This window comes from Aulostomus chinensis, chromosome 6, assembly GCF_037954235.1.
Source record: "Aulostomus chinensis isolate RoL2024-O1b breed Wild chromosome 6, RoL_Achi_v1.0, whole genome shotgun sequence".
NCBI classification, from domain to species: domain Eukaryota; kingdom Metazoa; phylum Chordata; class Actinopteri; order Syngnathiformes; family Aulostomidae; genus Aulostomus; species Aulostomus chinensis.
In genome coordinates this window covers 3000259-3017270 of record NC_141325.1, presented here as the reverse complement: position 1 = coordinate 3017270, position 17012 = coordinate 3000259, and the positions used below count along the sequence as shown (strand labels likewise).

The 17012-nt window shown below is 47.3% G+C and overlaps 3 protein-coding genes across 9 annotated transcripts; all 3 read left to right on the top strand.

Annotated features, from left to right (window-relative positions):
* Positions 1–464: 464 nt before the first annotated feature.
* On the top strand, positions 465–3414 carry c6h9orf85 (chromosome 6 C9orf85 homolog). Its single transcript, XM_086205254.1, has 4 exons — positions 465–677; positions 786–892; positions 1254–1367; positions 1838–3414. Exons 1-4 carry the CDS (start codon positions 576–578, stop codon positions 2067–2069), a joined length of 555 nt encoding a protein of 184 aa, XP_086061380.1. The 5' UTR covers positions 465–575; the 3' UTR covers positions 2070–3414.
* A 986-nt stretch (positions 3415–4400) lies between these two features.
* On the top strand, positions 4401–11297 carry gda (guanine deaminase). Of its 3 annotated transcripts, none has more exons than XM_086205858.1 (14): positions 4401–4646; positions 5251–5339; positions 5500–5671; positions 5857–5944; positions 8077–8182; positions 8264–8291; positions 8363–8470; positions 8555–8662; positions 8750–8847; positions 9613–9680; positions 9943–10089; positions 10193–10311; positions 10395–10422; positions 10580–11297. In XM_086205858.1, the coding sequence occupies exons 1-14, from the start codon at positions 4515–4517 to the stop codon at positions 10651–10653; spliced, it is 1365 nt and encodes a 454-aa protein (XP_086061984.1). In that variant the 5' UTR covers positions 4401–4514; the 3' UTR covers positions 10654–11297. The 3 variants fall into 3 exon arrangements, with proteins under 3 accessions (XP_086061984.1, XP_086061986.1, XP_086061987.1); XM_086205860.1 differs by lacking the exon at positions 4401–4646 and adding an exon at positions 4778–5115; XM_086205861.1 differs by lacking the exon at positions 4401–4646 and adding an exon at positions 4778–5126.
* A 32-nt stretch (positions 11298–11329) lies between these two features.
* LOC147259718 (uncharacterized) lies at positions 11330–16786 on the top strand. 5 transcript variants are annotated; one of them, XM_086205856.1, is made up of 5 exons: positions 11330–12565; positions 13478–13751; positions 13833–13999; positions 14264–15426; positions 15894–16786. In XM_086205856.1, exons 2-5 carry the CDS (start codon positions 13508–13510, stop codon positions 16285–16287), a joined length of 1968 nt encoding a protein of 655 aa, XP_086061982.1. In that variant the 5' UTR covers positions 11330–12565; positions 13478–13507; the 3' UTR covers positions 16288–16786. The 5 variants fall into 5 exon arrangements, with proteins under 5 accessions (XP_086061982.1, XP_086061981.1, XP_086061983.1 ...); XM_086205855.1 differs by having other exon boundaries at positions 13465–13751; XM_086205857.1 differs by lacking the exon at positions 11330–12565 and adding an exon at positions 12957–13132 and having other exon boundaries at positions 13530–13751.
* Positions 16787–17012: the final 226 nt, after the last annotated feature.

Here is a 17012-nt window from a genome sequence, read left to right as displayed (position 1 = left end):
TATTTTTAGAAAAAATTGCTTTACCAGGAGCTTATATTATACTAATTTGCCTTTTTATTCTTCTTCATTCTGCTACTTTTTGCTTCAGTGATTGACATTACTAGTTCTTAAATTCATTAAAAATATGTAAATGAAAACAAAATCAGTTACTCTAAATGTTTCTCTTTCAACTCAGATACATTTTTTATCGTTATTAGTAAATGTTACTCAATATTATTATTAAATGTTATTCAGTATTTCGTTTAGTCTGTTTCATGGATGGTCTGTGTGACGTGTCCCCCCCCCCCCCCGCTGAGAAATCTATTAATGTTTGTTTGCTTGTTTGTTTGTTTGTTTCTTTTTAAATTTCCTTTTAAACCGCAGTTTCTTCGCTGATACATATTCACGAGGCGAGACTCGCCCGGACCAACATGGCGGACACGTACGTTAGCAACCAGGAGGCGGCAGTAGACAAACGATCCCGACAAGTTGCGAAGCGGAAGTCGATTCACACCTGCTTCCGGGTCAGTTGTGTCTCAGGCATGGCGGTCTTCCCGGGCTGTAGTAACGCCTGTGAGTAAATATTAAACGCCAAGATGAGCTCACAGAAGGGGAACGTGTCTCGGTCGCGGGGCCAGAAGCATCAGAACGCCACCGCCTTCAAAAACGATAAATATGGCGCATCCGTGCAAGTGAAGGTGCGTTTAAGATGGCTTGTTGTTTTAGCCTCGAAGCTAAAGTCCTGCGTCTCTCGTGTCCGCGTGAAGGCTCGTGACACGTCTCTCTCTCTGTCCGTGTTGTTGTAGAAGGCGAACTCGAAAGTCCACGACGGGCTGTGTCAACACTGCAAAGGCGTCCTGGAGTGGAAGGTCAAGTACAACAAGTATAAGCCACTCGCGCAGCCCAAGAAATGGTGAGGACACCTGGGTGGAGCAGCTGCTGTCACCCGTGATGAAAGGACCACCAACACGTACATTTCCTCTCACTGCTGACGGGGATGAACAAGACTTCATGACGCCATTTTGTAGTTAAATCCTAATTCTGGTTTCGAGCTGAAAGATCTGAGGGGAAACGATCCAATCGTGGTTTCTTTGATTGGTATTACAGTTGTGATAGGATTTTGTAGGTTTCTACACGTCTGCAGTCAAAGTCTAATACCAAAAAAGGCTGGTATTCTACATAGTGAATATTTGTGATAACATTCTCTCTCACCTGCCTTTTGTTACTAGTTTATTAAAAAAAAACCATACATGTCCTTGCGTATCCTCCTTCAGTGTCAGGTGTTCTCAGAAGTCTGTGAAGGATGCGTACCACATCATTTGTAAGCCCTGCTCTGTTCAGCTGGAGGTCTGCTGCAAGTGTGGCAAGAAAGAGGACATCGTTATTCCGTAAGTGCACATTCATTTTCTTTATGACTTTGTCAAAGCCATTGTTCTTTTCTGTCGTCCTGAGGTCTGCACACACCACCAACTCATCAGATCTCTTCGTAGTCTCGCCAGCATCGCTCTGGTTGACTTAAAGATGTTCCCCGTGATCTCAATTTGTCTCCTAAATGTGTTAAATGTTTCCTAAGGTTTGTTAGATTGAGAATTGTATTGCAAGGCTGCCCTCTTGTGGACACGACAAGTGTAGCAGCTTTTGGGAATAGTCCACGGGCTGATGGACAGGACTGTAACTTCGGCATTGAAGTGTTTGTGTTTACAGTATTTTTTTGGCATATTTAGTCCCATCTGGACTATTTAATCTGCTTTGTTGCAGGATGACTCGTGGATTACATCACACCAGTTGCTCTTGCATGTGTAAAACAGTTCAGTGACATCATGCCGTCTGATTTTATTTTTCTTATGTCATTTTTCAGTGTGAACTCACATCTGGACGAAACCGAGCAAGAAGATGCCACAGGGAGAAGGAAACAGCGTGGAAAGAAGGACTTGGACAGTGGCGATAATGATGATGAAGAGGAGGAGGATTTTGAGGAGTTCAGCGACCTTGGCGATGATGAAGACTTTGACGATGACTCGGGACCAAAGAAGACGGGGAGCAAGTGCGCTCCTCTTCCAGATGTGTCCCGGGCTCACATCAAAGACTGACGGGGCTGAATGTGACGCGAGGACTCTTTGACACTTAAACTGGACATTTTTTATAATTCATCGACGACCTCTGATTCGGCGTGTAGCGGTTGGTTGTCGTGCCGTCAGCTTTTCTGACGGTTGCACATCCTTTTCTACTCGCATGGGTCTCTAAAAGGAGAAGTGAGGTCAGCTGAGGTCCCGACTGCAGTTACAGCGCGTCGTAGGTTCTGCTATTTAAGGTATGACCTGAGGAACGTGAGCTGATATTGAAAAGACAGTAACACAAATTGTTTCTTATTTCTCGTGTATTGACTGAATGGCGATATTTTATTCAGAGTTTATTGGAATTTGCGGGGCCGTGGGTGGCGCGAGGCCTCCATCTTGCCGTCCTCCTCCCTTAAATCTCTGGCTTTGATCGTCGGGTTCCTCCCTTTCATCCCTAGCTTTGATCTGAGAGCTCTGACTCCGATCCGATAGAACCGGGATCTCAACCACTGTGAGTCGCCTGGATGCGCGTGGCCTTAAAATATCACGAGCTGTAAAGGAGGCGAGATCTCGGGAGAGAGAAAGTTACCTTTCATTGTTCAATCCAAGCTCTCGTTTTTCTACGTTTATTTTCAGCTTCCCTCGACACTTCCTGTCACTTGATGAAGTGTCTGCTGGGGAAGAACGTCTTGCGTGCAAGCCCGTGTCCCCTGATGGAGCTATGACTGGTTAGTCACTTGCAGGTGATGTGTCACTTCAGACCTCACTTCCTGTGGATGAATTCATCTCTGATCGCCCTTTGGTCCCCAGTCTCATGATTTCCTCATGAGTTTCGGTGCTCTGACATCATGGCGACCTCAATAACGGGGTTATCCCAACTCATAGGTCTTTTCAGCGAAGCTGTGTAAACGTGTCCAGACAGTATAAGACCACGTGCTGCTCCACCGGTGAAACTGTAGTTAAACCACCGATGAACCTCCTCCCAGTTGTCAGTTTATTCGGCCACCAGCCCATCGAGGCCCCCCCGCCCCCCCCCCCCCCCCCCCGGAACCGTGATGCTGGCTGCAGAAACACGGTTCTGGGGTGAGTTTTCAGACGGGCTGCATGCTGGATCCAGGGGTTTCCCTCCGTTGCGCCCTTGAGGAGGATGAAGGCGACGGCGTGTTTGACGCGTGTCCCTGCAGTGTTTGTGCCTCCTCCGCTCGCTCGTTCTGGACTCAGTCACATCCACCACGTCGCAGTGAGATTCAAAGACTCAAAGTTGATTGTTCACTTATCAGACGTTCCCTGTGGCGTCCTCCCGAGCGAACCGTTTCTGTAAGAAACTTTTGTATTTTTTTTTTTTTGAATAATAAAGCATAATGGAGCAATAAGGTGAGATGGTTTGTGTTCATGTTCTATTAAACCTGTTTCCCTTCGCTGGTATCACCAGGATGTCGCCTCTGTTGTGGGCTTTCATAACATTGAAATAAGTTCCTAAAAACACCAAGCGAGACATGCGGTCCCCAGCAGCGAGTGCTGACTATAAGTTATTGCAAACGTCAAGTCGAGGAAGTGTCATCGGTCATATATGGTCACGGGGTTCTGGCTGTTGGAACATGGACCTGCTCTTATCACTCTTGAGAAACAAAAGTTGCACAATAGTCCCGTATAAGTGAAATGCTGGCCTCTGCAGGCCACAGGCTTCTGCTTCAGGTACAGAACCGCTCCCTGCACGCTCCTCAGATTCACATTCTGGACAGTTTGGAGGGTTGCAGGTGCTCTTAAACTTAACTGCCGTAGAACCAGTCTTTAGAACCTGCAGGTCCACTGGAACATGAAACCCCTCTGAGCTCTTTGTGAAATGTACAGAGAGAAATCAGAGAGTTTTGCTTTGGTTTGCCTCTCATCCTCTAGACTCTAGTCTCAATTACAGGATTAGGACACAACGCAGGCTTTATTCTCTCCAGTCTGAACAACTCAGCTCTTCACTCTGACCTCCAATTATTGGCTTTCGGGTGTTTCAGAGCAGCTCAGATGCATTTGCTGCTCCTTGATTATCCCGTCTAACGGCACTAACAGGTGTAAATCTGTTACTACACCATCCTGAAACCTAACTTTTTATTTTACTTTTAATTCACACAGGAAAACAGTGAACATCACGAACTATGCTGACGTCCTGGTCTCCCCTCATCTGACCTGATCATGCGTTCATCCAGATGTGCATTTCTGAATCTCTGAGATGAATGTGTTTGCTCTTCCTGGGCCCAAAGCACCACTAGAAGGCGAGTTAGCGTTGATGAATAGTTACTGAGTAACGATGTGACGGTCGAACAGACCCAAACACTCCCTATATTTCCGCGCGCTCTCATTGGCTGCAGCCAGCCTCTTCAGTCAGGTGCGTCCCTCTGAGTCGTGGTAACCTACCGCAGTCCTCCGAAAACAAAACCCAGCGAGCTGCTGCTGCTTCATGTCTCTCCCTGCTCCGGGTCCGCTGAAATGATGGCGAACTCTCCGAGACCCTCCGCGGTTATTGCTCACATCTACAGAGGAACATTCATCCACGCCACCCCGCAGACCGCTGCGCAGATCCTTGAGGATGCGCTCCTGGGGGTCAACGCGGAGGGAAAGGTTTGTTCCTGACGCGTCGCGTCAGCTTCTGTTAAAGTTTTTGTTTTGTTTGCGTTTTTTGGATTGAGGCCGGTTGGTTCTGCCGCACTGATGTTAAGCTGGAGCCCTAGGGAGTGTGTGTGTGTGTGTGTGTGTGTGTGTGTGTGTGTGTGTGTGTGTGTGAGAGAGAGAGAGAGAGAGAGAGAGAAGATTTGCTTGGCGCTAAAGCAGATGCGTGCATAATTTGTGGTCGAGGATTCTGGGTGGCCAAGAGAGATCAGTTAAGGTCTTACCTGTCTGTGTGAGCTGTTGCCAAGCAACTTTAATAGAAACCTAATTTCAAGAAGCCTCTTGAGAAAACGGCAAGCCGGATGTACAGTCACGAACAGCCTCTCTATCCGTGCGTGTTCTCCCTCGCTTGCTGCGCCTGTTTGGATGTGTTCCTGATGAGCCGGTGACCACCGAGGTGCTTCAGGGACCTGCTGCTGAGGTTGTTTATTGGTGTGTTTGCTCCCGTTCACACAGTGTTTGGGTTTCAAAAACACAACTTTGAGTACCTTGCGTTCTGTCAGGAGTGGAAGAGCGCTGGACACGGTTTTACTCACTAACTTCAACTGGTTTTCAGATTGCTTTCATCGGGAAAGGTGACGAGCTGCACGCGCTGTCTCAGAAATTCAAATTCAGCCCCTCTGAGGTCACTCAGCTGGACAAACAGTAAGCGAGTATAAGTGGAACACTGGATTCATTTCTGATTGCTGGTGTTTGGTGCCAGATGTCCAGGCTCAATGAGTGAAATATTGAAGTTAAAGTCTGACTGTCTTTTCATGTCTATGTTATATACACAATATATCTGAAGCGGTCTCTTGGTTGGCAGTGAGTTCTTCATGCCTGGAATGGTGGACACCCACATCCACGCGTCCCAGTACGTCTACTCGGGGACGGCCCTGGACATGCCCCTACTCCAGTGGCTCAGTACCTACACCTTCCCAGTTGAGTCCCGCTTCAAGGACCTGAAGTTTGCTCAGAGGGTCTACAATGATGTCGTGGTGAGTTAAGGCACACGGTGGAATATACGACACCTTTAACTGCAGGGACAAAGGTTGGACATCATAAAGCTCACGGGTGTGTCTGATGATCCGGGGAACAGGTGCTGGCAGCTGTGAAAGAGACAGTGACACATTTTAGTGAAAGTATAGCATTGATGCTGTCATGTGACCCGTGTGCTTTACAGAGAAGGACTCTGAGAAACGGAACAACTACTGCGTGTTACTTTGCTACGATACACACAGATGCCTCTCTGCTGTTGGGCCAGATTGCAAGTAAGATGTCTTTCCCCCAGAAACACACGCTTGACCTCTTCTAGGGTTGGGTCAGGTTTTTCTAAGGCCTCCTCCATGTTTCCTCTCTGTAATTTCTGAATGTGGTAAAGTTTAAGACGTCACTGCATTGTGAGATGTCACGATCTGTTTCTTTTGCATGTCTTGATTCAGGAACCACTGGAAGGAAGGATAGTTAAAAATTATCTTCTGCAAATTGTAGTCAGTTTGGCGTGGATGTGTAAAGTCCTCCGCGTCGAAGTCAGCAAATATCTGACGTTTTCGAGCAACGCCGTCGTAATCGGAGCAGCGGCTGTGCGTTTAACGCGTGGTCCGGCTTTGCTTTGTTTGACTTTGGTGGAGAATATTTATCTCCTTTAAACGAGCACTGACACAAGAAACTGCCTTGTTTGGAAGCCATAAGGGAGACGGGAGTCTGGTTCCCCTTCATCACCTCAAGTGGGTCAGAAAGATTTGTTCACGTTGAAGACCCAACGTTGCCGAAATCTGCGTAATCTGGGTTCACTGACCTCTCACCTTCGTCCTGCTCTGAGCTGCAGCCGCCCCATTTTGTAGGGAGCAGTTGTTGTCCTCTGTGTGTGTGTGTGTGTGTGTGTGTGTGTGTGTGTGTGTGTGTGTGTGTGTGTGTGTGTGTTGCTACATATTGAGGACTAGAATACATATTTAACCAAAAGTGAGGATATTTTTGGAAAGTGAGGACATTTTAGCCGGTCCTCACTTCTTCAAAGGGCCGTTTGAAGGTCAAGACTTGGTTTTAGGGTCGAGGTTAGAATCAGTTTCAGGTTTAGGTTTAGGGTCAAGGTTAGGGTCAGGTAGTCAGTTGAGTTGGTTAGGGTTAGGGTGAGGGGCTAGGGAATGTACTACGTCAATAAAAGTCCTCACATAGATGTAAGTCCAAGGTTGTGTGTGTGTGTGTGTGTGTGTGTGTGTGTGTGTGTGTGTGTGTGTGTGTGTGTGTGTGACCGTGTAACCCCGAGACAAGCTTTTGGCTTTGAGGACCGGCCAAAAATGTCCTCACTTTCCCAAAATGTCCTCATTGTTGTTGGTACAAAAAAAGTGTGCTCTCACACACACACACACACACACACACACACAAAGATAATGCTCATGCTCCTGGCCACAATAGATAAAAAGTAGGCTCTTAAATATCAAAAATCTACAATGTCAAAAATGTCCTCTTGCATGCTTGTGGTGTGTAAAGTTCAGGCTTGCGGGGAAATCTGTTCTAAATGGTTATTTTCTGCTTTTCTTGTCTGGGAACGTTTAGTCACAGTCGCATGATGTTCCCTTACACTTCATGAGTGACCTGCTGATCGTGTACAGCGTCTGTAACTTTAGGACTCTCTGTCAGTTGAGCAGGGTTCTAGATGTCTGAGACGTCTGAGTTTGATGCGAGCGTAAGAGTGCGGTGAAGATGGAGCGCCAGGGGAACACAAGGGTCGTGGTTTTGGTTCCGCAGCCGACAATTTAGTTTGCGTTCTGGTTCTAAAGTGGAAATAAGTTCGTTCATCCCTGGGTGGGGCGATTTGGTTGCGTCACATCATAAAAGCCATCTGACCAAGAAACGATTCGTTCTGTCTGTAATCTGACTTCGATCTGTCGCGTCCTGACGATGTCGCAGAGTTGCTAAACTTACTGATAGAAAAACTTCAGTCTGCTCAAACAACAGGCACTGCAGCTGACAAAGGGGCGGGGCATGTGTTAGTGACGTCGGCAGTAAATCAGAGAGAAAAGTCAGAACCCTCGTTACTAAACAGGCACTAAATGAAACACAATGCAACATTATTGTTGTACGCTTCATTAGCAGCTAAATCAATCAGATGAATCCCCTCTAGATCATTTTCACGAGACTGGGATGTAACATAAAAAAAAATCACGATAAAATCGTAAAGTACTTAGCTATAAATATGAATTGCGATAAAATAGTTGATCAAATAAGTGCAATCACATGTAAAGAACATAAAGTCTCACAAATGTGGGACCTGACAGGTTGTCTGGAACTTTAACAGCTCAGAGAGAGAGATTTTTTAATGAATGAACCATAATCAAATTGAACATAAATGGACAAAGTCTTCTTTCATTCCGGGGTGTAACAGTTGTTTTGGCTCCTGCAGACGACCTGGGACAGCGGGCCCTGGTGGGCAAAGTGTGTATGGACAGGAACAATTCTGTGAAACATTACAAAGAGGCCATTCAGGAGTCTCAGGAGGAGACCTGTCGGTGGGTACCCAGCCTCACATTGCTCACGGCAGCTGTCAGAGTGCAACAGGCAGAGTGAGAGTCTGATTTTTCTCCTCCAAGGTTCATTGCTGACCTCTTGGATAAGAAGGTGAGACTCCACACATTCATGAAGCGAGGCCATTAGAGCACATAAGGAAAGCAGTCGCCTGTTTCTTCCAGTATCCTCGAGTGAAGCCAGTGGTGACTCCTCGCTTTGCTCTGTCCTGCACTGGAGCCTTACTGGGGCTGCTGGGAGCCATCGCTAAGAACAACAACCTGCACATCCAGGTGAGCTCAGTGTAGCAGCCAAAGCACTGGAAGAAGAAAGAACCCTGTCGCTGAGAATGATGTCTTCGTAATCTTCACTTCCAGAGTCACATCAGTGAAAACATGGAGGAGGTGAGGCTGGTGAAGGAGCTGTTCCCCGACTCCGAGTCCTACACGCACGTCTACCACAAACACAACCTGCTCACTGACAAGGTGAGACCAGGCTGCTGGAGAGAACTTGAAACGCTGAACGTTCTTGATGATGATGACGACGACGATGATGATGATGATGTTTCACAGACAGTGATGGCTCACGGCTGCCACCTCAGTGATGAAGAGCTGGCCTTGTTCAGAGAGACAGGAGCCTCTTTGTCTCACTGTCCCAACTCAAACATCTCGTAAGTCTGGCTGAACTGAAACTACTGCAGCCTTAACGCCTAAACAAACGGTACATTTAGATACATAAACGTGTGTGTGTGTGTTTATGTATATAAATGTATGACAGCATTTAACTAACAGCAAGTCCTGTTAATAGAGGAAGGAAGGAAACACATTCACACAAATTCAGCACCAGGGAAGGAAGTTCTTGTGTAATGCAGGTTTGTTAAAAATGTATTTTCCAAAAAAATGCACGTACATTACCTCTTGTTGGAGCCAAAAGGGAAAATCACGCAGAAAAGTTTGTTTGATCTGGTATTGCAAGTCAAATTTGGCCCAACATAAGGTTTGATTCAACCTGCCGGATTTAAAATAAATGAGCAAATAAATACAATTTATGCATTTAAAAAAATATGCCATGATTTTAATTTTTTTTTTTTAAATCAGTGCAGTTGTTGTTGTTTTGCCAACAAATACACCTTTTTTTTGTATTTACAAGTAAACGAGGTCACAAAAATGCATGGCAGTTTTTTGAGAAGGTGCACTTTTTAGGAGTGTCTTGATTTGATCAGGCGGCTGCGACGTTTGGTGCAGGACGTCTGTTTGGTGCAAGTGAATTAATGAAAAAAAATGACTAAAGGCAACACAATTAGCTGGACTAATTAATTAGTCTGGGAGGTCCCCCCCCCCCTCACAGGTGGTCCCTCAGGCCTCCTCCTGAATACGCAGGAAGCCGTCACTCTGCTGCGCCTGCTAAGTCGCCTGCTCTCTGTCCTTCTGTCCAGGCTGTGCAGCGGCTTACTGGATGTCCGCAACGTCATGAAACACAAAGTGAAGCTGGGGCTGGGAACAGGTGGGACCTCCAGCAGCGCTGACTGGACCCGGGGTGGGGTGGGGGGTGGGGTGCCCCCCACTGGTTAACTCTGCTCTGGAGACTTGTGACACTGGCTGGCTGTTTCATTTGTAGCTCACTGGTTTGATCTTATTGATTTCTGACGTGCCACCAGTCAGACAGGACGAATCAGAACATTTGGAATGGACATGTGGCTGTCCTTGTTTGTGAGGGTCTGTCTTTGTGTCTTCCTGCTTGCTCGTGTTGATTCCGTCTGCGTCAGACGTGGCGGGCGGCTACTCGGCCTCCATGCTGGATGCTGTGAGGAGAACTCTGGACACGTCTAAGGTTTTGACCATCCAGGACCCAGAGTATGACACACTCACCTTTGAGGAGGTGTTCAGGCTGGCAACCCTGGGAGGAAGTCAAGGTAGGACACACACCAGCTGACACTCGGAGACAGAGGACATTTTAAAGATGTCTTACAGGTATAACAGTGCTTTCTTCGCCTTGGCTGTGTGTTTTCTTCGTAGCTTTGTCTCTGGATGACCAAACGGGAAATTTTGAAGTGGGCAAAGACTTTGATGCTGTCAGGGTGAATGTGGCTGCTCCTGATGGACCCATTGACCTCATCCAGTGTGAAGGACCAAAGGTAAAAACATGTACACACAAATCAAGCAGAGGACAGAAAACTCTGGATTTCACCGTGATACTCATTTACGCCTTGAATTTCAGATTCTTTTGGAAAAGTTCTTGAATTTGGGTGAGTGTCCAGTCCAGATTTGATACATTTCACTTAGCGTGACATGACATTTTGGGGGCAGATCTGTTGAACGTAGCAAAAAACATCATTTCGTCACATCATCAGCGGCGGCGCTGCGTGCGCACTCTCTAGTTTATGATGTTGTGTCTTCCTCCAGGTGATGATCGGAACATAGTGGAGGTTTACGTGGCTGGAAGGAAGGTGGTGCCGTTCCCAGAGTCAGCTGAGTAAACCTGCTGCACACCGCCACCCCGGCGTCTTGTCCCAGCAGGAGAGAAGACGACTTCTAGAACTCACGCTGTCTCATCCATGTATTTCTTGCTGAACAATTATCCTCTGACGCTAAAACAAATTAGTAGGATTTTAATTACCATAGATATTGATAGAAGTTGGGTTTTTTGTGGGTTTTTTTTAGTCGAGGCTTTTAATACAACAACATTTTTATCGTTATTAATCATTTGCAATCTTCTTGTTGAGATCCTTCAGAGGTTTCCTAGATATTTTCTGCTGAAAGCATCAAACACACAAGGATCGCTGGCTTCCGTCGAGGATCCGAGGCGCAGGCTCGCTCAGCTGCATGTCTGTGTCAAACTGCTTCGCTGCGGGGAATTTGAAATGCAGCTGAAATCCTTGGGGGAGATCAGCCTCCTGTGTTTATGGCGATGTAAAGCTGCAGCATCTGACTGGATTTTCTTCAGTGGCATGAGATTGTGTGAAGAGACTTGTGTGGCATCGGGTTTAAACGATAACCTATTCCCTCATCACTCCCTTCCATCGTCTTAGTTGGAGAGCTTCAGGCTACGACGGAACCGGAATGCATCTCGAATTGTCTTGATGTCGCCTCGTCTCAGTGGGACTCCTCTCCTTTATTTAGTTTTCTGGGGGGGGGGGGGGGGGGACTGTTTAATGAATGTAAATATGCATGCTAGAACACTGCCGTCACAGGGCCTCTGTGTCTGTGCTGAGCTAAAGCAGAAAAGCTATTTTCCCTGCACAGCCTGGACAAGAGTTGAAGCTGGTGAGCGGCACACTCACGCGCTGCAGTCTTGCCAAACCTGCATGTGACTGAGCGGTGCCTTAAGTCGCTTGTTCTGCTCTACTTTATTGTGCTGACACGGCTGGGAGATGTTTCAATTCATGGGCGTTCCACATGAGATGTATGTATTTTTTTATTGCCCGAACTGTCCCTAACCTATAAATGGGGGTAGTTTAACTGTGGTGTCATTTGGATGTATTTTTCATGGCAAGTTTTCCTTTCCTACTAAAACATAATGTGTACTGTGATCCAAGACAATTTATCAGTAACGCTACATTAACGATGTGTCAGTGGCATTCTGTTTTTTATTATACGCAGCTATTATTTGCCATATTAACGATAGGAAGTGTCATTTTAATCAGATGTGGCCCAGTTTTATTAAAAAGGCACCGTGTGGAGTCTGTGTAATGCCTCTCATACCTTAGCGATGCTCAGCTGCCATTACAGTGTTGATGTCACACACACACACACACACACACACACACACACACACACACACTCTGACGGTGGGGGCTGCCATGGAGGGGGCCAACCTACTCATCAGGGGCAGTTTGGACTTCAGTGTCTCGCTCAAGGACACTTGCACATGGAAGTGTGAGAACTGAACCAGCAACCCTTCGACAGACACCTCAGACGGACAATGAAGTCTTCGCCATCTGGGCCGGACAGGCGAGGCCATCTGAGACGTCATGTCCTTCTGACTGTAAAGAATCACACTCACGCGCTACCAGAGGGAGACACGTGACCTCTGACACGCCCACATGTGTCACACCCGCAATCTCAGTCGGTCAGTAAACCCCCAACTGCCGCCGCCGCCTCCTCTGGCCTGCCAGCACCTTCACACCCAGGCTGCAGACAACAAGCACCCAGAAAACAGTCAGGAACTAAGCTGCTTCCAGGTGGCAAATCATTTCAGGGTTCATGTTGTCAAAGGACATTTGAGGCTGAACCGTGAGACTTTTAAAAGTGGTTACTGGTTCAACGTTTAACCCTGGCGAGCTTCAGTCTGGTGTTGGAGGCTCAGCTCACACGCGCTGGTGTGTTTGGCGTCTGCGGGCAGTTTTAACAGCCTGACCTCATTTGACTTTTGTCTTTTCCCAGGATGAGGTACGAATGATTAAACATAATGTTTGAATAATATAATGAATAATTAATAATAATTTGATTAATAAAACAAGAATTTGTATGCTTGACACGGGCTTATTAACCAGTAAGGTAATCCTCATCTTTGAAAGATGTCATTATCAAGAGTCTGCAAACATTTTTTAAAAATGAATATAAAGCTAAATTAGAGAAAAATAAAACCTCTTTTAAGGCTTGCAGGTCACCATGACGTGTATGTACTATACTTTAATTAACAATGCGACCCGTTGTTTTTGTAAGTTACTTCATGTTAGCCTTCTGTTTCTGGACCAGTTACGTAGTCTGGTGTGTCTGGGTTTGAATCAGTATACGGTAACTGCTCTGTGCAGCAGCGCTTCATATGACCTGTGCCTGACAGACCAGACTCAGGGATTTGACGTGAAACGAAAGTCTCCGCGTCCAGCAGGCCTCCAACCAGGAAGTGCTGAGAATCAGCTGAAGCTGCGGTTGAGGCACGGTTTTCTAAACACTCCCGTGCTTTGCTACTTCATTTTTATTATATTAATTATTTTCCAAAAGTCAACTTGGCAGGTAAGAGTTAGTAGAACATGTTACAATGTTCTCTCTCTCTCTCTCTCTCTCTCTCTCTCTCTCTCTCTTCCATTCTGTTCATATGTTCAGCTGATGCTGGGATCAGTGGTGATCTACTGCAGTACAGATAAGTTTAGTCATGAGTAACTACACAGGCCAGTGTTTCACATTCTTAGCACACACTCGCACTTTCTCAAAATGATATATCATCACAACAGACTACCAGCTATAAAAACACAGTAACAGTGTGTTTATCTATATCTATATCTATAGTTATAGATATAGATATAGATATATATGATGTGGTTACTGCTCTCATTGCCCTCAACCAGCTTCCTGTCACAGATCCAGTCGCCGCTGCAGCACTGACCCCAGATGCCCCTGTTTCGGGCCTCAGATGAATATGATGCAGAGACTCGAGCCAGGAGGAGAACGAGGAGGAGGAAGAGGAAGACGGAGTGGCTGAGGAGCGATGAAGACGGCTGTGTGGTTTCACTGACGCAGCTGTGCCTTCTGAACCTGGCTGACAACATGAAGGACGTGTGGGTGAAAGACTACGCCGACAACTACCTGGATCATTATTCTTTCAGGCACATCATGGGGCCCTTCACCTTCCTGCGTGAGTGTCGCTCATCAGTCCACCGGAGTGACTGAACTCTTCTGACGCTGCTCATTTGTCTCCTCTCCTGCTCCTCCCTAGCCAGCGACCTGGTGGAGGAGCTGACGTGGCTGCTGTGCACCAGGAGGCAGTTGTCCCGAGCTGCCCTCCATCTCCTGCTGGTCCCTCAGCTGCGTGCTCTGTCCCTGGAAGGGTGTCCCGGTCTGGCCACCTCCGCCCTCTGTACCCACATTGCTGCACGGTGCCAGGTCAGATAGACACAAGTCTCTAGTTGCTGGGTAGAGGAGATACACCTCTGCCTGAGGGGTTTTATTTGTCCTGATGGAAATCCAAGATCTCAGAGTAGGAACTTGTTCTTACACGAATGTGCGACTGATGTTGGGTGATGTCTTCAAATTCCTGGTCCTCTTTAGTCACATCTCTTTTCTTTTGTCGGTACACCAAACAGAGGGGAGAGCTCAAGGGTTTGATGTTGACCATAACATGATTCCTTTTCTCTCGACTGTCTGCAGGCCCTGTGCAGTCTGGACCTCTCTGGCGCCCAGCAGCTGCCCTCGAAGGCTCAGTCTGAAACCCTCCGCTGTCTTCCTGCACTGCGCTCGCTGTCCCTGGCCGGGACGCCATGTGACAGATGTGTCATCGGGACCATCGCCCACCACTGCCCTTTGCTGCGCCATCTGGATGTATCTGACTGTCGCTCCCTTTCCCCTGCTGATCTACTTCCTCTTGGACTTGGAGCTTTCTGTTCCCTCTCTGACAGTCCATCTTTTCATGTTACTGCTTCTATTTCCCCGACCCGCTCTGACCTGGTCTCCTCTGCTTCCATGTCTCCTCTCTGTAGTCTCCTTGCTCTTGATATTGGGCTGGGGGGACAGGAGGGAGACTCAGTGGCCGCCACAGCCTACCTCCTCCTCTCCCTGCCCTGCCTGGAGAGAGTGGCATTGGAGGGTCTTTCGCAGGCTTGCCATCTGATCCAGCACAGAGAATTTCACCAGACAGATGAATTCGCTGTTAGAGAAGGACTTCCTCAGTTGGAGGACTTGTGGAGGGAGAAGAGGCACAGCAAGGACACTGATAGCTGGAGGAAGAAGAGAGAGGAAGTAGATGAGGAGGGGAGCGTATTGTGGGAGGGGTATAGTAGTGAGGAGGATGAGGAGGTGAGTCGTGAGGAAAGCTGCTGTCAGAATCCAGCAAAGTGGAGTAGAGAAAGAGTTTCTCCACCGTCGGGTAACAAGCACCTGCACCTGAGGGATGTCAAGGGCTTAACCTGTGACTCCCTGGGCAGTTTAGGCTGTCTGTGTCCTGACATCTGCTCCTTGTCTGTGTACGTTGATCCTGAGGACGCTAGCGGAAGGCGCCAGGGGTCTCTGTTAGCTGAAGGCCTCCAGACGTGGTCAGGCCAGCTCCAGAGACTCTCTGTCCGCTACCCAGGCCCTCTGGGGGATCTCCTTCCTGCTTTACAAGTTGCAGGTTCCTCTCTGGTCTCCCTCACTTTAGAGGCGGTAAAAACAAACCGTAACACCCCTCTGCTGGAGGTCATCCGGGCCTGTCCAAAACTCAGAGACCTGCTCATCTCAGCAGAGCCTCCCACCACGGCGCAGGAGGAAGAAGACGACGAGGGACGTGAGGAGCAGGAACTCCCAGGACTGCCGGATCTTTGCTCTCTGTCACTCAAGTAAGGCCGCTGTTGATTCACAAGCAGTAGCACGTGAAGAAGCAGAGTACTTAACCGGATGGGTCAGGTCTCTGTACCTCACCTGACTTTTGACTTTTACTACATTTTCACACAGAGATCAGTGCAGTCTACTCCTTACATGTTCAAAACAGGCTCGTTGCTTTAATTGTGATACATGATAGACAAAATCAGCTTAGAACAGGAGAGCTTTTCGGTTGAGGGGGCAGAGAACTGTCTCTCTCTGCTCTGTCACACATCATAGCATCACATCATTAGCTCCCCCTGTGGCTCACGTGGGTACTGCAGATATAAAACATTTTCGCACTTCTTACTCAATAACACTTTTAAGTACATCTGCCTCTTGGGCTTGAAAGAGAATCTGATCCCAACATTATTTTCTCACCTTAATTGTTAGTTAATCTGCCTGGTTAAATGTGGATGTTATTTATTGTGTTGTGTCTCTGCAGTTTCTCCTATGAGCACAACCAAATGAGGCCCGTCATGTCCTGGATGACCCTGAGGAGGGTGATCAGGCGTCTCCTCACTGGTTCTCCTTCACTAGAGAAGCTCTCACTGGTCTCCTTGCCGTGTCCCTTGAACTCTGTTTTACGTGCCGCGCTGAGCCTCGGCGGCGTGGACCAGCATCACTGTGCAGCACCCACCAACTGGGCAGCCGTTCCACTCAGAAGAGTTAAAAACCTCAACCTGCCGCGAACAGATGTGGAGATGACGACAGTGAAAAGTTTGATGCAACGGAGCAAGAAACTAAAGTATGTCGATGTGAGTTACTGCTGGCGGATCAGTCAGCTGGAGTGGTGGGACTGTGAGAGGCTCAGCAAAGCTGAAGTGGTGTGGGTGTAGGAAGTAACCTCGCTGAGGGCGGATGAATGAGGTGGACTCCGGACGACCCACAGGAGACGTTTACATCAGTGTCACTGATTAAGTGACTGATTTTACTGACTGTTTTGATGTGGACGGGTTGCAGTAGGACCACGTAATAAGAGTCTGATGTTGAGAAGTGCAGCTATTACTCCCACAGTGCCTTGGACGAGTGGAAAGTTGTGTTGTCGATGTACTGCAGCACAGCCTGTTGCCTCGGAGTCGGAGGAATGTGTGAGTTCTGCCTCCAAGACAGAGAAATCCACAAGCACATTAGACACTTCTGCAGAAATATTCTAGTTGTTACCACGGTTACTCTCCCTAATAGAGCATCTATTAACAGTATCACAATGAATTTTAATTTCTGTTCATGGCATCATGATTAAAAAAATACTACAGACACAAATTTCACATTACTTCCTCCTTTGATTGAATTTTTGTACTTTGAAATAAATAAAATGAGGAAGGACTCTTTCCCTGATTCCCGACATCTCTCATAATCTCATGATCATTTTCAAGACAGTATTTCCCAGTCATATTTCATGGTATTTATGAGGCGCACGGAGAACTGAATCAAAAGACAACAAATATTTTCCACCTTTTAAGCAGAAACATAGTTTTCCCATTTCACTCTGGAGACTTTGAAAAAGGGATGGAAGCAAAGTAGCCCAAACAAGTGGGAAAAAAATATTCCAAACACAAACGGC